Raw genomic sequence first — 24,412 nt, 5'->3', positions numbered from 1 at the left:
CGTCCATACGGCCATCAGAGTGTACGATGTCTGTCCAGATACTAGCCAATGTGTGCGAGGGATGAACCTGAGTACCCTCCATAGCCTCTGTGCATCTGGATCTCCACATATGCCAGGCTGCTATGCTCGCTATAATCTCCCAAGAAGTATCCACAGAGGCATGTACAGCTGTAAAAGGACGGTGTGGAACCACATCCAACGAGCAGAGCTCAACCCGATGACGTCGAACCGAAATGGCCCGGGAGGAGTCAAGTCCCTCATAGAAAACCTGAGGTCCTGTAAGAGAAAGCCAAGCCACCGAGCCCCAAGTCATAAAGAGTGGTGAATGGGCAAAGTGACTGAAGATCCTGGCTATCCCCATCCAAATCAATCTCGCCTGTCTGCAATCCCATAAGCAATGCTGAATAGACTCCGAAGCAGAAAGGCAACGAGGGCAAGTAGGGTCGGCTCCGAATCTGGACCTCCAAAGGTTCACTGCAATCCCTCCATGAATAGAAAGCCAAAAGAAGATAGTGATCTTTCTATTCCTGTGGGATTTCCAGAGCCTCCTCCAGAAGTACCTCTGCTGATCCGCAGTAATACCAAAAGTCTCCCAATGAGGAACTCTGGAGGGTCTCCAGCCTCTACTACTGAGCTGAAATCTCCTGGCATTACTGACCGTGTAACGAAAGAAGGGGATGGTCTTCTCTCGATGCCCCGCGTCAATCCACTCCCACTCTCCGGGGTCCCACTGTAAATACCTGATGGGAACTCCTCCATAGAGCCAAAGTCTCCAAGATCCGGTGGAGAGTAACTGGGGGTCAGGGTCTAAGAACCACTCTGAATCTGATCCCTGCATCAAAAGGCCTACGACCCTGATAGGCTGAAAAGCAGACTCAAGCAATATATCATCTGTAGATCTGAGCAATCTGCCACCATCCTGGACACTGAAAACCAAAGCATCCTCCTGTGCATCTCGGAAGGCTAAGACCTGAAGTGGAACCCCGCCTCTCGAGAAAGTACCTGCCCAAGTGGAGGTAGTGAGAGGCATATCATCTGTGTCTATCCAAGCCTCTGGAAGGGCTGTCTCAATCTGCAAGATCCTCCCTGCACTCCCTCTGAGATGTCCTGTCAACCTTGACTTGGTTTCCTCTGGAAGCCTACGGAAGGCTTTCCAAGATCCTAAAGAAGAAGCAGGTCCCCTCTCCCACCTGGCCCACTGCATGTAGGGTGAGGCACCCAGTGGTCTGCCACGATCATCTAAAATACTGTCGTTCCACATGATGGGCTGCCTATCAATCTCTTCCCGGGAGGAAGGAGGAATCCTCCGAAGAGAGCTTCTGAAACTAGCCCAAGCTTTCAGAATGGCAACCATGAGAGGGGATGAAGGTGATCTGAGGTGTGCTGAGGTGAAGATCCATCTAACACTGCTCATCCAGTCTCCTCCTGAGGAAGGTGTGCACCTCTGTATGCTGCTGATAAAAAAGTCCTTCCACGGTTCCTGTCCTGGCATAAGTCCTCGCACCACTATCTTGCAAAGTAAGGCTCTGCACTGTAAATCTGGATCAATAATATTGAGACCCCCATCCTGTGTAGGGAGGATGAGGGTCTCCCAAGCCACTCTGGCTAAGGCATCTGCTGTGCCATCAAGCAGAGAAAGTTCCTGATCGGTCTTCTGAGCTGAATGATGCAGTCCCTAGAACGGCACCAACATGAACAAATAAACCAGGCCGTGGCCAAGAGGACCTGGTTGACCACCACAACTCTAGAGGCAAGATCCAGCTTGGCTGAGCTCCAAAAGAGAAGCTTCGTTCTGATGCTCTCCAACACGGGAGCAAACTGCTGCGTGGTAGAAATACCCAAGCCGACCTGGCAGCCCAAATACCTGATAGGCACACCCCTCTGAACCCAAGTGAACCCTATGTCAAGTCCCCAAACTGGAGTGTCCTCATCACTGATCCAAAAGCCATTGGATTTATGCCAATTTATCTGCGCCCCTGCCGCCAAGCAAAATAAATCCAATGCTGTCCTGAAAGAAGTCAATGTCTGTGGAGAGGCATCCAAATAAATCGCTGTGTCATCAGCCAACTCACTGTCAAGCAGCTCCTCTTCTCTTCTGATAGGAAGTCTCAGCCCAAAGATGTCAGCTTGAGATCTAACATAGATGCTCATAGCTTCGGCCACGAATAAAAAAAGGAAAGGAGCAAGGGACAATGGGTCGGTTTTGAGCAGACTGGTCGGCCACTAAGGGGCTGCCAGTCGGTTACTTCAAGGGGCCCTTGAGGGCCTATAAAATTAGAGGCTCTTGGCCTCATTCTATATCCAACATTCAGCAAGAAAGAGAGCAGACAGGAGCAGCCAGAAGCCACTCCCTTTGGCCTCACACTGGGGGTGAAGGAGAGTGGAAGGTGTGCTGCAGACTGAGTTCCCTAGAGGCTGAACCTTGGCTGTCTTCTAGGGCAGCAAGGTGTTGTGATCATCATTTCTCTGGAGCAGCCAACCACCAGCAGATTGAAGTAGCAGGAGGACCTTCCTTGGGCCTACATCCAGGAGGTGAAGGAGGCACATAGAAGCTGCAGAAAAAGCTGAGAAAGGGCTGCCCACCTAGGCTGATCTATAGGCAGTAAGGTAGAGAGAACCATTCTAGACAGAAAGTCTACAGACGCTCGAGGTGGAGCACGCGGGCTCGAGTCTAGAGATAGCCAGTAGATAGGAGAAGTACCTTGTGGTAAGATCAGAGGACCACACCATTGGTGGGACTCTGGATCTCTCTCTTTTGTATTGTGTCCATAGCTTTGGACGGAAATATATTATTTTGGTGGTTTCTCTATTTGGTTGGTTCATTGTCTATTGATGAGTCTGCACATCTATTCTATGCACATAAGTTGAAGAAGTTTGTGATTCCACACCCCACACCACGCTGTGTGAGCTCTTGGGCATTACTATCAGTCTTCCGCTGTGTGTACCCTCTGTTGGGTCATTTCTAACACTTGGGAGTTGTGTTACTTGCCAGCAGGCAAGCGTGCCATTGGCACAAGGTGGGTCTACAAGGGAAGCTGATGGTAGTGTTGACCGCCTCAAAGTCCGCTTGGTTACAAAGGGATATGCACAGCAGCACGGCATTGACTTTGAGGAGACCTTTGCTCCCACCTCATGCATTACTACTATCAGGTGTGTTACTGCTATGGCATCTCATCAGCATTGGGAGGTTCATCAGCTGGACATCAAGACTGCCTTCATGGTGATCTTCAGGAAGAGGTCTATGTCACTCAGCCACCTGATTTTGGTTCTAAAAATATGGTTTGCCGGCTCATAAAAGCCTCTATGGCTTGAAGCAGGTACCCTGGGCATGGTATGCGAAGATACATGCATTTTTGACAGCCCGTGGCTTTCAAAATAGCCCAACCGAGGCCACTCTTTATGTCCGAAAGAGTGCATCAGAATTTTTAATTCTGATTTTATATGTGGATGACGTGCTTATCAATGGGCCAGATATGGAACAAATTGCAGATTTCAAAGAGTTATGGGCCGGTTGCACTATTATTTGGGCATACAATTGCATATGTTGAGGGGGGTATAATGATGAGTCAGTCCAAGTATATTGGACAGCTTCTTGATCGCTTCCAGAGTTCGAGATTTGCAAGCCAGTTTCTACTCCATCGGAGCTTGGCTTTCGTTTCTCCTCCGAGGATGGAAGTCCGCCATTTGATGCATCCCTTTATTAGCAGGCTATTGGTTGCCTCATATACCTTTGTCATACCCGGCCTGATCTTCAGCATGCCATTTCCCAGCTCAGCAGGTACATGCACAAGCCTAGTACGCAGCATTGGCAAGCAGTGAAGCGGGTCTTTCGATACTTGAAGGCCACACAATATTTGGCTTTACTCTATGGTTGAGAGGACCCACTTGTTTTGCATGCATTCATGGACAGTGACTGGGCAGGATGTTACGACACTAGGGTGTCACACAGTGGCAATTGTTTTATGCTTGGGGCTTCATGCAAGAAAATTTCCATTAAGAAAGTGCACGCTTTCTTAATGCAAGATTTCTTTACAGAGAAAAAGAAAGTACACACACACACACACTTGGGGGGGGGGGGGGGGGGGGGGTTGGCGGGGTGGGGGGGATGGGTGTGCGATGTAGTTGATTTCGGACAGGATTTGATGCTTACTCAGCAAGGGAAAGCCACCTTTACGTGTTAGCCACTACCCATTTAAGGTGGTGGCTCATAATTTATTGCACAATCATTCACTCATTTTGGAAAATTTTTGAGCAAATAATTTTCTGATAATTGAAGATGATTTTTTTAAATGTATATTAGAGTGGTAAACAAGAACATTCCTTTTCTCAATGTTGTAATATATGTTTGTCAAATGGATGCCCAGCTTGTAGGAACAGACCATGCCGTGTTCAATTCTACACAAAAGGCTGCTGGAAAGGGTGATTTTCGCAAGATTCCAAATGGTGTAAATGGTCTCTCTCTCTCTCTCTCTCTCTCTTCTACACACTCACTTTTTTTTGGGGGTGAAATCCATGTATTTTATATTGAGATCAACAAATAAAATTTCATTGTAAGACAAGTAGACAGTGTAATCTATCTGACGAACAGACAATCATAAAAGGATTTCCTGAGTGACATCCATAAATAGTAGAAGATGGAAGAAGTAGGCTCTCAAAAGACTCAGTGGTTCTTGTCTCTCCACACACACACACACGCGCACGTGTTACAAAACATGGATCGGGATACTCAAGAGGAGGAAGATGGTGGAAGCTCTAGGAAGAAAGCTCGCAAAAGAGAAAGTGTGGATGTGAGAGAGCAAGAGGCAAGAGCTATCCGACTCGTACGTTTGCATTTCCATTCCACACCACACACTTCAACTTGTGTGTGTACTTATACAAAGATTAGGATCAGGGTCCTCATCCCCAATCCACAAGCCTGCATCCCATTGGCTTGCTAACCCACTCACCCATGCACTCTCTTACTTCTACTAGGAAGAGATTTCAGCATTCCCTCTCGATGCATATTGAGCATTGCATACAAAATTACATAGCATACGGTAGGAAAATGCCAATGCACAAGATGCATATTCCTCTTTCACTAAGAGGATTCCATCAGAGGTGTCATTTGACGAGCTTACAAAGTTGCCCGCTTCACGTGGCTTCTTGCAATCTTTTACAATGATCAATTTCACCACAATGATGACACTTTCTTCGTGAAGGGTCTTGTAAAAAACAAGGGGCCCCATCATGACCCTTTTTCTTACAAAAATTACTTTTGAACCCATTGAAAAACGTTTTCTTCTTGCCGTGACCGGCCTGCCCTTGAGTTGATGTAGATACGCCCTCTCCTTTCTTTGCCATGGTGTTGCGCTCTTCATCAAGTAAAGCACTAATAATACTTTTTGAATTAGGGTCAGGGAGATGCTTTAAGGTTGTGACAAGGTGCTCATATGGCTCGGGCACGCTCTTCAAGAGCACATCAATCACGTCCTCCTCTTCCACCTTAGCATCAATAGTGGCCAATTGCGTTATGATACTATGGAGCTCGCTTATAAAATCACTCAACTTTTCATTTTCAGAAAAGCGTAAACCAAATAATTTGGCCTTGAGTGCAATGCGAGAGTGCTTGCCACTTGCTCCATAGAGTCGATCCAACTCATTCCAAGCTGTCTTCGATAACATGGCTCCCGCCACCAAGTGAATGAGTTTTGGATGAAGGTTAAGTGCAATGATGGCCAATGCTTTCTCTTCAATATCCTCCTCATCCGTAGTGATGTCAATTTGCTTCGTGCCTTTCACATAAGGCCACAAACTTGTGTACATCGTACTTGACTTGCGTCTGCCACGTGTGAAACCCTTTATTACTTTTTGGGATATGATTGGGGATCACATTATCTCAGCCCTGCAGGGCATTGGGGACTTGGGTGAGATGCTTGGCTTACCTACGGAGGGTCTCATTCATCCCGCCCCAAAGGGAGGTTGCAGAAATTTAGTGTCCCAGTGGAGGCCAATCACACTTCTGGGCACATGTTACAAATTTTTTGCCAAAGCAATAATCCTGTGTTTGTAGCCCTTACTTCTTGATCTTATTCATGATACGCAGGCTGGTTTTGTGCATGGCAGAAGCATTTTTGATAATATCTTCTTATTTTGGGAAGCTTCAAAGCGGGCCATGCAGAGCAGCGAGAGGCTAGTCATTCTACTCCTAGATTTCAAGAAAGCTTATGATAGAGTAGATCGGGGCTTTTAGGAGGGCAGCACTGGGAGGGCACCCTTATTTGTTTTGGCTTTATAGATGCATGCATCAGAGGGGTATCCTCTTGACACAGATCGCGGGCCATAGCTTGGTGCTTATTGGTGGGGTAAAGGGGAGAGAGTTTTCAGATTTCCAGATCAGTCCGCCAGGGATGACCCCTTGCTCCCTTCCTTTTTTTATTTGTGGCTGAAGCTATGAGTATCTATATTAGATCTCGAGCTGAGATTTTTGGGTTGAGACTTCCTTTGAGATGAGGAGTAGAGCTTCTGGATAGTGAGCTGGCAGATGATATTGCTGTTTTTTTGGATGCCACGCCACGAGTGCTCACTTCTTTCAGGACAACATTGGATATATATATATATATTTTTTCCATGAACAAGACTTCTATTAAGTAAGAACAAAAACCCGCGAGAGCAAGCTCAAAGCGGAATACATCATGAAATCATGAGGATAAATAAAAAACCCCTCAGAGTGAGGTGGAAAGAAGCCAAGGCTGAGGCTGAAAGTGCCATCTCAACCCTGTAGTAGATTCAGAGAAGAAAGGAGAATCCTTCCATTCCCTGAAGAAAGAAGCCCTCCTAGCTGAGGCTGCACGGGAGTCCCCCTGCATACCCGTCCATACGGCCATCAGAGTGTGTACGATGTCTGTCCAGATACTAGCCAATGTGTGCGAGGGATGAACCTGAGTACCCTCCATAGCCTCTGTGCATCTGGCTCTCCAGATATGCCAGGCTGCTATGCTCGCTAGAATCTCCCAAGAAGTATCCACAGAGGCATGTACATCTGTAAAAGGATGGTGTGGTACCACATCCAACGAACAGAACTCAACCCGATGACGTCGAACCGAAATGGCCCGAGAGGAGTCAACTCCCTCATAGAAAACCTGAGGTCCTGTAAGAGAAAGCCAAGCCACCGAGCCCCAAGTCATAAAAAGTGGGGAATGGGCAAAGTGACTGAAGATCCTGGCTATCCCCATCCAAATCAATCTCGCCTGTCTGCAATCCCATAAGCAATGCTGAATAGACTCCGAAGCAGAAAGGCAACGAGGGCAAGTAGGGTCGGCTCCGAATCTGGACCTCCAAAGGTTCACTGCAATCCCTCCATGGATAGAAAGCCAAAAGAAGATAGTGATCTTTCTATTCCTGTGGGATTTCCAGAGCCTCCTCCAGAAGTACCTCTGCTGATCCGCAGTAATACCAAAAGTCTCCCAATGAGGAACTCTGGAGGGTCTCCAACCTCTACTACTGAGCTGAAATCTCCTGGCATTACTGACCGTGTAACGAAAGAAGGGGATGCTCTTCTCTCGATGCCCCGCGTCAATCCACTCCCACTCTCCGGGGTCCCACTGTAAATACCTGATGGGAACTCCTCCATAGAGCCAGAGCCTCCAAGACCCGGTGGAGAGTAGCTGGGGGTCAAGGTCTAAGAACCACTCTGAATCTGATCCCTGCATCAAAAGACCTACAACCCTGATAGGCTGAAAAGCAGACTCAAGCAAGATGTCCTCTGTGGACCTGAGCAATCTGCCACCATCCTGGACAGTAAAAACCAAAGCATCCTCCTGTGCATCTCGGAAAGCTAAGACCTCAAGCGGAACCCCGCCTCTCGAGAAAGTACCTGCCCAAGTGGAGGAAGTGAGTGGCAAATCATCTGTGTCTATCCAAGCCTCTGGAAGGGCTGCCTCAATCTGCAAGATCCTCCCTGCACTCCCTCTGAGATGTCCTGTCAACCTTGATTTGGTTTCCTCTGGAAGCCTACGGAAAGCTTTCCAAGATCCCAAAGAAGAAGCAGGTCCCCTCTCCCACCTGGCCCACTGCATGTAGAGTGAGGCACCCAGTGGCCTGCCAAGATCATCTAAAATACTGTCGTTCCACATGATGGGCTGCCTATCAATCTCTTCCCGGGAGGAAGGAGGAATCCTCCGAAGAGAGCTTCTGAAACTGGCCCAAGCTTTCAGAATGGCAACCATGAGAGGGGACGAAGGTGACCTGAGGTGTGCTGTGGTGAAGATCCATCTAACACTGTTCATCCAGTCTCCTCCTGAGGAAGGTGTGCACCTGTGTATGCTGCTGATAAGAAAGTCCTTCCACGGTTCCTGTCCTGGCATAAGTCCTCGCACCACCATCTTGCAAAGTAAAGCTCTGCACTGTAAATGTGGATCAATAATATTGAGACCCCCATCCTGTGTAGGGAGGATGAGGGTCTCCCAAGCCACCCTGGCTAAGGCATCTGCTGTGCCATCAAGCCCACTCCAGAGAAAGTTCCTGATCGGTCTTCTGAGCTGAATGATGCAGTCCCTAGAACGGCACCAACATGAACATATAAACCAGGCTGTGGCCAAGAGGACCTGATTGACCACCACAACTCTAGAGGCAAGATCCAGCTTGGATGAGCTCCAAAAGAGAAGCTTCCTTCTGATGCTCTCCAACACGGGAGCAAACTGCTGCGTGGTAGAAATACCCAAGCCGACCTGGCAGCCCAAATACCTGATAGGCACACCCCTCTGAACCCAAGTGAACCCTATGTCAAGCCCCCAAACTGGAGTGTCCTCATCACTGATCCAAAAGCCATTGGATTTATGCCAATTTATCTGCGCCCCTGCCGCCAAGCAAAATAAATCCAATGCTGTCCTGAAAGAAGTGAGCGTCTGTGGAGAGGCATCCAAATAAATCGCTGTGTCGTCAGCCAACTCATTGTCAAGTAGCTCCTCTTCTCTTCTGATGGGAAGTCTCAGCCCAAAGATGTCAGCTTGAGATCTAACATAGATACTCATAGCTTCGGCCACGAACAAAAAAAGGAAAGGAGCAAGGGGGCATCCCTGACGGACTGATCTCGAAATCTGAAATCTCTCACCCTTTACCCCACCCATAAGTACCTGGCTATGGCCTGATGTGTAGAAAGAGGAAACACCTCTGATACAAACATCAGTGAATCCAAAGCGTAGAAGGGTGCCCTCCAAAAAACTCCAATCTACTCTGTCATAAGCTTTTTCAAAATCCAATAGTAGAATGGCAAGATTCTGGCCACTCTGCATGGCCCACTCTGAAGCTTCCCAGAAAGAAAAAATGTTATAAAAAATACTTCTGCCATGCACAAAACCCGTCTGAGTGTCATGAATAAGATCAGGGAGAAGTGGCTGCAATCGGAGGCTGATAGCCTTGGCCAGAATCTTGTAACAAGTCCCCAGAAGTGTGATAGGCCTCCACTGGGACAATAAATTTCTGCTACCTCCTTTTGGGATAAGGTGGATGAGACCCTCTGTAAGCGACCCAGGCATCTCGCCAGAGTCCCAAATGGCCTGCATGGCTGAAGTAATATAGTCTCCAATCATATCCCAAAATGCAATGAAAAAAGACGGGGTGAGGCCATCTAAACCTGGGCACTTGCCCTTGTGAAGGGCTGAAAGTGCAGTCCTGAACTCTGTATTGGTGAAATGTGCGTCGAGTAGAACATGCATATCCGGATTCACCAACACAAGGATACTCTGCCAAATAGCATGTCTAGCATCCTCTCTATCGTGTGTCTCAGGATCAGCAGTAAGGAGGGTGGCATAGAAATCTGAAGCTATGCGTAAGACGTCATCAGGCTCTGTCTGTAAAACCCCATGTGAGTCAATAAGCTGGGATACACTCTCTCTACTATGTCTAGGGCCAAGAGTAGAGAAAAAGTGTTTATTGACTCTACCACCCATCTGAATCTAGAAGGACTCCGGTGCATGAAAGGCATACTCTGCTCTCTGATCAAGCAATAACTGCAGATGAGCCCTTGCTGCAGCAAGGCGCTCCTGAATCCAAGCATCTGAAGGCAGTTTCTGCTCTTCCCTCTGCAAAGCTGCCAACTGCTGGCGAACACCAATCTCACGTCTGAGAATATCTCGTCTCCTGGTACAAGCAACTGAGCAGTAGAAGTCGCTAATACCAGAAAGGGCAGCGGCTACATGTGATGGATGTGGCTGCCCACCGTGGACATGAGCAAACCATATCTGTAGGGCTGCCTCTGTAAGGTCCTCCTCTGTGTAAAAGGCATCTGGAATCGTGATGCTGGCAGACCGGCTTCTCAAGTGAGGCTCTGAGATAGCCAGCACAACAGGGAAGTGGTCTGAAGTGGAAACCCCCGCAGCAATGCATACCGATCCACCTCTGTCTAGTGCCCAGTCATCTACATTAAATCTGTCAATGCATGCATGAATAGGCATCTGTTGTCTCCTATTCGACCAAGAGAACAGGAGGGACTGTGGCTGAATAAGAAAGGCATCATCACACCAAGTATCTCTGCCACAGAAATGGAAAAGGAAGGCATCCCAAGCTGCTCTCTCCAAAGAGTGAAGTCCGCCTTCTCTACCCCCTTTTTTGTCTGACGGTAACTCGACCATGTTAAAGTCACCTCCAATCACCCATGAATCCACAATGGGGGCCCAGGAGAGCAAAGTCTTCCACATAAGGACATGTTTCCCTCTAATGTTGGAGGCATATAGGTTAAGGAAGCCAACCTTACGCCCTCCAATCAAAAGAATAATCCACTGAGCTCTAGAGGGGATAATGACTCCGTGCCCAGCACCGACTGCGAAACTGAAATAGAAGTGCCTCCCCTGGTGCCCAAGGCAGGCGACCAAAGAGTATGGCCAGAAAGCAACTCGCCTGACTTGGCACAATCTCTATAATCCAGCTTGTGCTCTTGAATAAATAATATATCAATGGAACCCCCAGTAACACCTGGATGAAGCTGATCCCGGATCAGCTATCTATGGCGGCGATGTGGGACGCCACCTAGGCCCTGTATGTTCCAACTGATAATCCTCATCGACGGCAGGATGTAGAGTGGAACACCTTACCCGACCTAGTGGCGGAAACAAACCCCTCAACAGGGGAAGACCTCTTGCTCGAGGAGGGAGGGATGGAACCAAGTGGTGGAAAATCAACAGGGGAAAGAATCCTGGCACCTGAAGAAGAAGCCCTGTCAATAGGAAACCCGACCACTGGCTCCCCAAAAGTAGCGGGCACAAACTCCTCCTCTGGGAAATCTGAACTCTCTGCCAAGGCTGAAAACGAGTTCCTGTAGAGCAAGCCAGACACCGGAGTGCGAAGGATCCCTTGTGAGGGAAGAGGATCAATAGTGTAAGCTATCCCCTTTCCCCTATCCAAGGGAGGAAGTGAGGAATGCTCTCTATCCTGTGTCTGCCCAGCCGCGGAGATCTCTCCTATCTCAAGAGGAGCATCTGGCACTGTTGGATCTAAGGAAGAAGCTGCAACTGGGGAGGAGGTCGAAGCTTCAACGTCTCGGAGTGTGCATGGTGAGACAGGAGGGACAGCTCGAGGTGAAGCAGAGTCTACTAAGGTACCCTCGTGAACTGAAGGAGGGACCTGCGCACGTACTGGAACCCACTGTAGAGCGTCGCGTGTGCCTGAGGGAGGTGGGGTCGAGGAGCAGGTGAAGGACCTGTACCACCCCCCTGTCGAGGTCGAGGAATAGGTGCTGGACCTGTACCACCACCTAACTGAGGAGGACCGCCAAGCGAAGGACGAGGAGCAGGAGCTGGACCTGTACCACCCCTCTGTCGAGGTCGAGGGGCAAGTGCTGGGTCTGAACCACCTCCCTGTCCCCCCTGTCGATGCCCTGGGGCGGTAGCTGTACCAGAGGGCTTCTTGGGCCTTTTCTTCTTCCTGGGGCAATCCCTGGCAAAGTGTCCCGAGGTCCTACAAATCCTCACTGTCCTGCCTGAATGCTCCCCAATAACAGAAAGAAGTCGATGGTAAACCTGGGGAAGCCCGGGGAACCTGATGAAGAGCGAGAGGATTTTCTTATCTGCCTCTACTGGGTCGAAACCAATGTGAAAGGCTTCAAAGAAGATCTCCTGTGTCCCAGGTGTAAAAACTCAGCCTTGAGCACAGTGCTCGCAGCCTCTGGACTGTCAAAAACAACCTGGAAAAAACCTCGTCCCAGAAGACGGACATCTAACAATCGTGGAGTGAGGTCTGGGGGGAGAGCCGCAAGCATCCAGTCTCTGGCTTGGGATCTGGAGGGGTGAGACCCGAAGATGCGTGCTAGCAACGTGGTAGAGCATTCAATCTCTACATCCTTCTTGAGCTGTTGCAACTCGTCTTTAGAGAAAGTGAGAGTTTTCACGGCTGGTGGAGGTGGAGTAGGATTGGCTGACGGAGTATCCATCGCCAATCAAGGTGAGGAGGCTGACTCTAACAAATTAAAGGCTCCTTCCGTTCCAAAAAAGCTGCGGGAGAAAAGGGGGCAGAAGGAGGGGAAAGGAGGCAAGGAAGGGGAGGGAAGGAGGAGAGGGGTTGAGAGGGGAAAGGGGCAAGTTGAGAGGGAGGGAGGGGGCGCTGGAGGGGAGGGCTGAGAGGGAGTGGAGAAGAAGGAGAGGGAGAGGAAGGAGAGAAGGGAAGGGGAGGAGAGGGGGGGGGGGGAGGGGGCGGAGAAGTAGGGAGGAGGCGGGGGGGAGCAGGCTGAGAGGTAGGGAGAGGGCTGAGAGGAAGAGAGGGGGAGGGAGAGCAGGCAGGGAGGGGGCGGAACAGCAGGGAGGGGGCGGAACAGCAGGGGGGAGGCGAAGGGCAAGCAGGGGGAGGGGGCGGAACAGGGGGAGGGGGCGGAAAGGCAGGGGGAGGGGGCAGAAGTAGGGAGAGGGGGCGGAACAGGGGAGGGGGCGGAAAGGCAGGGGGAGGGGACGAGGGACAGGCAGGGCGAGGGGGCGGAGCAGCAGGAAGGGGGAGGGGGCGGAGCAGCAGGGAGGGGGCGAGGGACAGGCTGAGGGGAGAGAGGGAGGGACGGGCTGAGGGAGGGGGAGCAGCAGGGGAACGGGGAGGAGCAGCAGCCTAACTTGTTTGGATATATTTTACACTGTTGTGGGGGCGCAAATTAATTGGCACAAATCCAATGGCTTTTGGATCATTGACGAGGACACTCTCGGTGGGGAAGTGACATAGGATTAACTTGAATTGGAAGGGGTGTTTATATCAGATTTCCAGGTTGGTTTGGGCATCTCTCTGACACAACAGCTTGCTCCAGTGTTGGGGAGTATAAGGAGAAAGCTCCTTTTTTGGGGCTCTACCAAGCTTAACCTTGCCTCTAGAGTAGTGGTGGTGAACCAGGATACCTTTGGCCACCACATGGTTTATTTGTTTTTGATGGTGCCATTCAAGGGATTGCATCACTCAGCTTAAGAGGCCGATAAGAAATTTTATATGGAGTGGACTTGATGGCATAGAGGATGTTAGAGCCAGAATGGCTTGGGAGAATGTCATTCTCCCTACTTTGGAAGGGGGTCTTAATGTAATAGATTTAGATTTACAGTGCAAGGCCTTGCTCGGCAAGATGGTTGTGAGGAGACTTATGTTTGGGCAGGAGCCATGGAAAGACTTTTTTATTCGCAGCATTAAGTCATACACACCACCTTCGGGAGGAGACTGAATGGATAGTACTAGATGGATCTTTACTTCAGCCCATCTCAGATCTAATTCCTCCCCTCTCATGGTTGCTATCCGGAAAGCATGGGCTAGCTTCAGGATTACTCTTCGGAGGGTTTCCCCTTCCTCTCATGAAGAGATTGATAGGCAACAATCATGTGGAATGATAGAATATTGGATGAGCATGGTAGACCATTGGGTGCCTCTCACTACATGCAGTGGTCCAGTTGGGAGAGGGGACCTGTTCCACTGTAGGTGCCTGGAAAGCTTGCAAAAAGCTTCCAGAGGATAGGAAAGCTCAGATGGTTAGTCATCTTAGAGGGAGTGCAGGCAGAATTCAGCAGATCGATGCAGCCTTGCTAGTGGATTGGGTTGAGACAGATGACATGCCAATCACTTGCTCCACCTGGATGGCTGCATTCTTGAGTACGGGCATTCTACTTCAGGTTATTGCAGTTCAAGATGTACATGAGGATGCCCTAGTTTTTAATGTGCATTGGGAGGCAGGCTATCAAGATCTTTAGATGACATCTTGCTAGAGAGAGCATTTCAGCCGGTCAAAATTTTAGGCTATGTGGAGATCGGTTCTTACTTTAAGTGGTACCTAAATCGTGACTCTCTTCTCATTTCTCTGGGATCATGGAGATTATGGCTTTATGGAGGTGTCCCCATCAAGTGCTTGCAATGGGACCCGGAGAGTGGGAGTGGATTGACAAAGGGCACCAAGAGAAGAGCCTTTCCTTCTTTCATTACACGATCAACAATGCCGTTAGATTTCAGCTCAGTTGTAGAGGTTGGAGGCCCTCCAGAACGCTTCATTGGGATGCCTTTCACATTTCTGCTAATCTGCATAAAAACTTTTGGAGAAGACTATGGAAATCCCACAGGAATATAAATATTACTCTTTTGTTTTGGCTTTCTATTCATGGTGGGATTGAAGTGAACGTGTGGAGATTTAGGTTAGGGACTGACCCTACATGTCCCTGTTGCCGTGCTGCTATGGAAACTATTCAGTATTGTCTATGGGATTGCAAATAGGCAAGGGTTATATGGAAGGTGGTTGCTAGGATTTTAGTTTTTTTTGCTCCTTGAACTTTCCCCTTCTTCATGACTTGGGGCTCAGTTGCTTGGCTTTTCCTTTCGGGGCCTTAGGTCTTCTTTGAGAGACATGACTCATCATGGGCTATAGCTATCAGATGACAAAAGCTCTCTTCAAATAGGTCATTTATTCAAAAATGGGCTCCAAATGAGGTCGTTAGGGTGACCAGTAGTAGAAACATCTCCCCAATAGTACGCAACTATTTCCTTTATAAAAATGCCCCCCAAAACGGCAAAAACGAGCTATTTGTGAGCAAAAAACGGGCTGTCTTTTTCCTCTATGAAGACGCTCACAAATTCCTACAAGAATGGACCGAGTTACTCCTTTTCATGTGGGCAACAAACCAAGATCCATAGCTTCCAAAGGTGAGGCGGTAGGAGAAGAGAACAAGATGGGGAGAAAGGAGTGGAAGGGAGCTCAAATATGGAGGAGAGGATGGCTTCCATTTGTGGGCTTCCCTCATCCTCTAGATTGAGCATGGAGAAGGGAAAGGTAGGAAAGGAGGCTCTGATACCACATGAAGGTGCATGGTGGAGAGGAAGAGAGAGAGGGTAGACTAGGGAGAGAGATAATGATACTCAAAGAGAGACATAATGAAATGGAAATGAAATAGCAAGAGCAATGAACAAAATGAAAGTACTCACATATAGACCAAAGAGATTGTAGGCTTGATACTTGATTGATTTGACACTAGACAAGTACAGCTCTTATATAGAGCACACACACACACATATGAACACCAATGCATATGGGATAACTCCCAATGTGACACGTGGTATCCATAGGACACACTAGACTGGAACTCACACTAGAACACACCAAACTAACTCATCTTGACTCCATTTCCTAACACTAGCAACCTTTCTTGAGGCAGAACTTTGCATATCTTCTTGGCTAGAAAGCAAGAGTCTTAACATGTATATCTCCATGTACTCCCAACATTTCTTGTGTAATTATATCACACTCGCGAAGTTCTCTCTTTCCTCGGTTTGTGACTCATATCTTCTCACAAATGTAATTATAACACACTTGCGAAGTTCTCTCTTTCCTCAGTTTGTGACACTTATCTTGTCACAAAATCTTTTGCACTATGAGATGGAATCCATAAAGTATCGATTGAGACATGCTACCTTCTTTACATTTGTTAGCTAAGTTTCATTGTTTATTTCCTAAGAATGCCACCTAGGTTCACCCTTCTCACACTTTGGCCAGTATATGGATAGACACTATACATACACTGATGGCCATCTGGGCAAACATGTAGGGGTCTTCTCAGGCAGCTTCTACTTGGAGGGCTGCGTTCTTTAGGGAATGGAGGGCTCCCCCTTCTTCTCTGAGACTCCTACAGGGTTGAGATGGCATTTTCAGCCTAAACCTTGGTTGCTTTGAGGAGTGCTTTTTCTCATGTGCTGCATGATCTTATTTCCACTTTGAGCTTGCTCTGTGGGTTTTGTTCATACTTAATAGAAATCTCTTTTCTGAAAAAAAAAATATTGATTTTGATGTTTTGTAATATTTGGCATTGCAGGTATTGAAGAACGGATGCATATTTTGTGGGATATAATGGTGGTAAGATATGTAACAGACTAAATATTTTTGATTTCCCCAGGGCTTACTTTTTAATTATTTTTGTGAAACGAACTTTATTCATTCTCTCCTTTAGTATGGCATTTATAAGTGTTTTGTGTTGTGTACTACAAGGGTGTATTTGAGTATGTGTGTGTGTTGGGGGGAAGAATCTCTCACAAACTCCTCTCCTTAATCCAATTCCTCACAAGATTCTATCACCCCCTCCTTTGATTCCACTCCTTTCTCCCGTAGCCTCCTTTCACGCAAGGTCTAGTTTGGTTCATCTCTCATGTCTATAGCCATTGCTTTAGGATGCCTGGAAACCACTCTCTCCTCATCTCTCCCCCTCCAGGCCCAAAAGAAAGGCCTCGTCTTCATTGCTTACAAAAAGCTCTCCTTCACCAGCTCCCTCACAAGCCTCCTCGCCCTTTTGCCTACTTCATCCCCTTCTTTTCTCTCTTAGACCATCTTTCCCTCTCACAAGCCCCCCTCCTTTCTCTCACAAGTGTGTATGTACACACATACCCAAAAAAGGGTAAAAAAAGACAAGAGAGCAAGCTTTTGGTGACTTCGTTCAGTGCAATAGTTTAGGGATTTGTTTTTGTTTTGTTTTTGTGTGGTTTGGTAGTATTACCTAACCTATCATGTATGATGTATCGTGTGAACAACAAAAGATCTAAATTTGTATGATTGGATATATTCTAGTATTACAAAGGTATATGATGTATCGTGTGACATGCATTACATGTGGTACCCAAAATATATTACGTACGGCACCTAATGTATTGTATGACATTCTAATATATCATGTCAGAGTTCTGAATCAAAACTGAAAATTTGTAAATCAAGACTCCTCTTCCTCTTCCTCAAAGGAGGATGTGGAGGCAAAATCTCCATCAATGCTAATGCCCTGCATAAGAGGTCTTTTTAGTCATCCGTATACAGGTGAGTGGTCACATTAAAGGTTGAGAAGACACCTTATCTCTAGAGAATGCATTCTCATATGATGAGGATGAGCAGGTTGGGCAGGAGCTAAAGAGCCGGAGTTGATAGTGCCTTGTACAAGGGATGACCTAAAGACCTCTTGTAGATGTGAGTCAGGGAACAGAAGTGACCTGTCATAGAGCATTGGTAAGATGGAAGACAAGGTGAAGAAGGTGATGGTTATGAATAGAGCTACCTCATATGATGGTTTCAAACTGTATGTGTGTGTGTGTGTATTCTTCATAATGAAAGGTTAATGCGTATTATGAATAGAGCTACATCATACGAAGGTTTCAAACTGTTTGTGTGTCTGTGTGTATTATTCCTAATGAAAGGTTATTTTACACACAAAAAAAGTGTGTGTAATTTGTGCTTTTCCTGATGACTTGCCTTTTCTTTCTAGAATTCTGGAAAGATAACCCCGATGGATTATGTGCGAATAACAAGCACGAGTTGGTGAGTGGTCCTTTTCATATTAGTTATCTTCAGTCAACTCTTCGAGGTTACAAATTCTCAGAATTTTGGTTTGTTTTATATACTTAATCTCTCTTATGCCCAGATATTTTCTTTCAACAAATTGAATTTTGAATTTTGTAAGCTTAGGATAAACAATGCTAAATACAATAATTTGCAACTGGGTGCCTGCAGTGCCCAAATATTCAATATCTATCCAAGGAAGGGAGCTATAATTCCTGGCTCAGATGCAGATATCATTATTCTGAACCCCAATGAAACTTTCACAATAAGTGCCAAGACTCACCATTCTAGGATTGATACAAATATTTATGAAGGCTGGCACATAAAGGTGAGTCTCCCCTATTTTTCAAATCCTATAAACCACTGGAAATGGCTCCCTCTCCCTCTCTGAGTCTAAATGTACACATAGAACGCTTTTGCATTTTACTTTACGTTAAAATATGTGCCTTCACTCTATGCAGACCAATTTGTGATATGCAGTCTTCCGTGTTACATGTATGCATGCATATGCGCATTTCTTGTGTACATGTACATTTTCCTGTCCGCACTTGCATGTGATGTATGCATGCATTGAGAGAAAGCATGACTAGATCATTCTTGAGACTTCCATCAATTATGCTCAACCATGAACTTATATGGATGATGACCACAGGGAAAGATTGAAGTGACAATTAGTAGAGGAAGAGTTGTTTGGGAGAAAGGGAGGCTGAATGTCAAACAAGGCTCTGGAAGATACATATCTCTGCCACCTTTCGGTCCCTTATTTAGTGGTTTAAACACAATTGATTCAGCCTATCTGTCTCCCCTTAGAGCTTCATATCACAAAGACAGAGTTGGTATATCCTAGAACGAATTTTGGTACCATTCAAAATGTGGATGGCTCAAGGAAAGGTATATCAAACTGGACATTCAGCAGGGTTCTGTTCTATACCCTATTTAAGGATAGGATCAAAATCTGGTTTAATCTCTTAAAATTGTAGTTCTGGGAAAAAGATGCTGATAAGAGCTGCATTGTTAAATAATTTATCTTTATGAATACCTATGTTTCTTACAGCAAATCAATGGAGGAATGATCCATTGAAGTTTTCTTTGTATCAATTTCTTTCTATCCACAATATGTGATTCTAATTCCTGGATGTTGGATGGGTGATTTTCAGCATGTTTATTTTTTATATAAGACAAGTTCATTCTATTGGGGCTGATGCTGGCAGCTGGATTGCTTACAAGCTTGCATTCTGTCTCCCCATTGGCCTCTTGCTTACTGTCTTCACTAGCAATATTATTTCTTTTCTTTTCTTTTGGGCAAGAAAGTGAAATTCTAATTAAGTACGAGCATTTAAGTCCTAACAAACCCGGAGGGTGGAAATGCCATGAAGGACCTGTGGAGGTATACGTGAAGAATAGACCATGGTCCCATGCTCCTATGAAAGAAGCTCCCTTGGCCACCATTGCTACCCATGAGGAGTCCTGAATACCACCCGAAGTGGCCACGAGGGTGTGAACAATGTCCTGCTAGATCAATAACAACAATCTTATTGAAAAGCTTTCCAAAAAGTACAATATGACTTCCAAGATATATAAGAAAAGATCTCCAACCACTAACTACTAACTGTATTTGGATATCCTAATTGCGGTTAGGGGAAAAAACCTCTAAGAGGGAAAAGTGCCCCTAACCCACTTATTAGTCATACATTGGTCACTGCCATGAATTATGGCGATAATTCCAACACCCCTTTGTAGTGCCAATGTGATGATGTACAAGGAAAAGATCAATCACCAAAAGGAGATAAGTTGAGAGCGGAATGCCTCAAACTTCTCACGTGGAAGTGTTTTGGTGAAGATGTCTGCAACATTGTCATGTGTGGAGACATAGATCATATTGATCTCCCCTACATGCAACTTCTCTCTGACATAATGATAATGAACTTCAATGTGCTTCGTGCAAGCATGAAACACAAGATTATTGGCAATTGCAATAGCACTCTGACTATCAGTGAGAATAGGAGAAGGACCCTCCAATGCTAGATGAAGATCAGCCACTAAACGACGTAGCCAAACACACTCAACTATTGCTGTGAAAGCTGCCCTGTACTCAGCTTCACATGAGAAGGTAGCCATTGTAGATTGTTTCTTGCTCAACCAAGAAATGCAAGCATCACCAAAAAAGAAACAATTACCACTAGTGGACTGCCTTGTGTCATAATCTCCAGTCCAATCTGAGTCACTGTAAGCACGCATCTGCAAGTCACCCTCCCAAGGAAACATCAAGCCATAAGACTTAGTGCCTTGCAAGTAACAAAAGATGTGTTTTACAGCCTACCAATGCAGTCTTTGGGCTGTGCATATATCTGCTCACTTGTGAAACTACAAACTGAATATCAGGCCGAGTATCGCACAGATGAATGAGGCATCCAACAGCCTGGCTGTAAAGTGTGGCATCAACCGGTTCACCTCCATCATACATAGTAAGTTTCAGGTTTGGCTCCATGGGAGTGGCTATGGGCTTGCAATCATGCATCGTGAACCGATCCAAAAGCTTCTGCACATACTTGGATTGAGACATAATGATGGCACGTCTCTCTTATATGAACTAGATCCCCAAATAGAAATGAAGCATGCCCAAATCTAACATATCAAATGTGGCTCTCAACTCAGCCTTGAAATCTGCAATTATCCCTTCATTTGAACTTGTGAACAACAGGGGACGAGCATTTTCTGAGCAAAATCTTCCGAGCGTCCGAGCGAAGGAAAAAAAAAGCTTCCAACTATGCATAAATATGGCAAAAATCGATCAGAAGAAAACATAGTTTCACTTAGAAATATGCAAAGTATTATAGCTATGCCTATTTTATAAAAAAATCTTTAGGTGAATATGTAGGAATGGTGAGAGCATAATGGGATGGCTTTTGAAGAAACCCACATGTAGAGTAGACTTCTCTATGAAAATTCCCTTATGATCCTTCTTACAACTTTTACTTAATAGGGGGTGACATTGAAAACCCTCTCTCAACCTATCTTCATGAAAGAGTTTCTTCAAAGAAAACTCATTGAAGCAAGCCATCCAGGTAGTTTCGCCAGCGAAACCCCTTTGAAGCAAGTCTCCCAAGGTAGTTTCGCTGGCGAAACTACCTTGGACAGCACTTTTAAAAGTGACATAACTTTCATATCCAATGTCCAAATATAGTCATTCAGCCACTCAAATTGATCGGAACACCCCATTTGAGCACATCTATGGAGTTATATTTTGGAAAATCTTTCATATATAGTATTAAATATTACATGTATTTTATGAGAGTGATATATAAGCCCAAGTTAATACTTATTTATAGTAATTTAAACTTCTTTAGAAACATGTCCATAAATATGCTATAAAAACACTAAAAAGATATTGCCATATGATATAAATGTGTTAATAAGTAATTATATATGCATAGTATTATTACATTGAGAGTGATTATGAGGAATGTTTCTTAAAGGAATCAACACTTTTTTAAGGTAATAACAGGGGTACAAAGGGATGTCTCTAAATAAGAAAATTATGTTGTGTAAAAATGAATGAGTGACTAGTCTGTATATTTTTATGATAAAGGGATCTAGTTCTAGTGAAAATAAAAGTGTAAAAACCATGTTTCCTAAAGAAAAACATTTTTAAAAATCTCTTGAAAAACACGCTCGGATAAACCTGCTCATAGGTTTTTGCTCGTAAAATTGACGCATCCTGAACAACATGTCATCTACATAAAGAATGATGACCAAAATATCCCCTCCATCCTTCTTGATGTAGAGGGTACTTTCAGTTGGACTATTAGTAAGACCCTTGCTCGTCAGAAAGGTATCAATCTTTGAATACCAAGCCCGGGGAGCTTGTTTCGGCCCATACAAAGCCTTATTCAGCTTGCGAACTTTATGGGCTACACCGGGCACCTCAAAGCCGGGAAATTGCTTCACATAAACCTCTTCCAACAAGTCTCCATTAAGGAAAAGCTGTTTTTATATCCAATTGATGTACATGCCAATCAAAATGTGTAGCCATGGCAATCAATGACTTGATAGTAGTCATCCTGGAAGTATGAGAAAAAGTCTTCTCATAATCAATGCCCTTTTTCTAAGCATACCCTTTTTCTAAGCATAATCTTCCAGCCTTGCCTTGTACCCATTAATAGACCCATCTGGCTTTTGCTTAACCTTGAAAACCCATTTGGTACCTATGGCATTCTTCCGTGGTGGCAAATCAACAAGATGGACTGCAACTCATCCTTCATGGCATTGATCCAATTCACATTATCCTGAGCCTCCTCAAAATAGTCAAGCTCTTCTTCATCCAGAATTGCACTAATAAAAACTGAATCCATAAAATGTGACTCCTCTGCATGTCTAGATGCACTACAAGTTCTATGAGGCAAAGGAGCATCAAGCCTACTCTTCTTGAGAGTTTGGAGCAGCCAATGAGGAACTGATTTTGCTGCATGTATTTTTGTCCTTTCGTGGTTAACAGCAACTGTTTCGCTAAGGAATATACCTTTGGATGCCATGATTGAACTCATTCGATTTGTATTCTCCTCCATTGTCATATTGGAAGACCTTTATGTATTCTCTATTTTGCTAAGGAATATATATGCAAGTCAAGTCCCTTTGGATGCCATGATTGAACTCATTCGATTTATATTCTCCTCCATTGTCATATTGGAAGACCCTTATGGACTTTTCAGTTTGCTTTCTTACTAAAACTTTTGAACTCAATAAATGCATACAATATATCACTAGCCATGCTATGCCTCTCCCTAGTATACAGTCAAATCATGTTTTAAAGTGGTTAACGATGCCTCCATATGTAGGACAAAAATTTGGTTTTTTTCAGGCTGAAAATACAAGACGGGTGGGGATAGCTGCTCAAATATGAACAGCACTTCAGGTTTTTTTTGAGAGACATGACTCATCCTGGACCCTAGCGATCAGATGGCACTTGGTTGAGTCATGTTCTCTAGATGATGTTTCTGTATCCTTTAGGGTTGTTCATGCCTCGGTGGAGTCTTCTTGGGAGTTACTTGCGAGGATATCAGTGTGGCATATTTGGATAGCTAGATGCACAGAGGCTTTGGATTCACCCCTCCAATACTTTGGCCAGTATATGGACAGACACTATACATACATTGACGGCCATCTAGCTGAGTATGTAGGGACCCTCTCGGAAAGCTTATGCTAGGAGGGCTATTCCTCTGGGAATGGAGGGGCTCCCCCTTCTTCTTTGAGACTTCCATAAGGTTGAGGTGGCATTTTCAACCTCAACCTTGGTAATTTTCTAACTCTTTTTTAGGAGTTTTTTCTCATGCATTGCATGATGTATTTCTGCCTTGAGCTTGCTCTTGCGGGTTTAATTTATACTTAATGGAAGTCTATATTTTCCCCCTCAAAAAATAAAATAATAGTAGCCTACACAACGGAAACAAAAATGGATAGCAAGGCAAGGGCTGTTATATCAATTTGCAGAAGCAATACATTGCTCCAGAGATGATGCCCTGGTAGCTCAACATACTAATGGAAGACATACCTATATTGAGGGCGATGGAACTAGGTTACACAACTGTGACATTGAAGCGTGCCTGATGGATGAAAAGATAGATGATGAGCCAAGCAAAAATGAACTAATATATGATGGAAATCAAGATGGAGATGTTGACCAGCAAGGTAAGGACTTGGATGACTACACTTCATACTTTTAGGCATGCAAACTTTGAGGACAAATATTTCGAGGTGGAGGTGAGTATCCAGCTTGTATGGTCTTGGTAAAAGAAGGAAATATCAAAGACCACTTAGATGATAGCAAAGGTTGCCAACGTAAACTTACACACAATGAGGAGCAACACCTTGTGCAGCAAGAACAAGATATGCATGATAGTTCTAATCTGAAAATTGCATCACAACACATTCAGGAGTATGACAATGGACAACAAAAGAGCATGATGGCAGGAAGCCCCTGCACAAACACATTGGTCTAAGTAGTTACTATCTCTAGCAGTACATTAGTGCACAATAGCAAGGTAATGCAAATATGCACTTGATGGAAAAGGTGCACATGGAAGTGCTATTGTAGTAGACCAAGGTTAAGTATATAGTTGGGGGAGGCAAACTTGCCACAACATAAGTTGGGGATCATGAAGGACAAAGGTGACCATCTTCTCTCTGAGGGTGGTGATCTCATAGGGCATGATAATTCTACATCCTTGTCCAGCAGAGCACCAAGGTGCACTAATGCATGGGGATTTTACCACAATCCTACACAAGGTGCATTTTGGGCAATAAGTAGAGTATTTATTACACAACCTGCCAGATCGTTCCATTTGTAGGAAGCCTATTAGTGAGCAATAAATTATGATCCTGCCCATGGGAATTTTCAGCTAGACACTTCCACTAGTGACTCTTCCAAGGGGTGATATCCTTCAATCATGTGTAAGGGATAGAGGCGAGTCTCCACTATTGCCTCGTGTGGATGCTTTTGGCAGATCCTTTCCCACTAGCATATATTTTTTAGCTCTATTTTAGCACAACACCTATGAGAGGAATTGGACTCAATCTCAATCAGATAGGAGGCTCTACATAGAATCTAGACCACCTCAAGTGCGCCTAAACAATAAA

General features: G+C 45.4%; 1 protein-coding gene across 1 annotated transcript in view; it reads left to right on the top strand.

The window, feature by feature from the left end:
• PYD2 (pyrimidine 2) overlaps positions 1-18,877 on the top strand; it is a 112,364-nt gene extending 93,487 nt beyond the window's left edge. The window contains exons 9-13 of the mRNA XM_087395715.1: positions 4,365-4,452; positions 16,278-16,318; positions 17,706-17,758; positions 17,951-18,107; positions 18,432-18,877. Coding sequence (XP_087251841.1) covers positions 4,365-4,452; positions 16,278-16,318; positions 17,706-17,758; positions 17,951-18,107; positions 18,432-18,626 — 534 coding nt within the window. The 3' untranslated portion in view covers positions 18,627-18,877. The remainder of the gene's footprint in view (positions 1-4,364; positions 4,453-16,277; positions 16,319-17,705; positions 17,759-17,950; positions 18,108-18,431) is intronic.
• Positions 18,878-24,412: the final 5,535 nt, after the last annotated feature.

This window comes from Dipteris shenzhenensis, chromosome 24 (assembly GCF_047967505.1).
Source record: "Dipteris shenzhenensis isolate YYH24624 ecotype China chromosome 24, Dip_SZ_1.0, whole genome shotgun sequence".
In the NCBI taxonomy this organism is placed as follows: domain Eukaryota; kingdom Viridiplantae; phylum Streptophyta; class Polypodiopsida; order Gleicheniales; family Dipteridaceae; genus Dipteris; species Dipteris shenzhenensis.
Note: the sequence above shows the minus strand (reverse complement) of the source record. Positions and strands in the feature narration are given on the sequence as shown.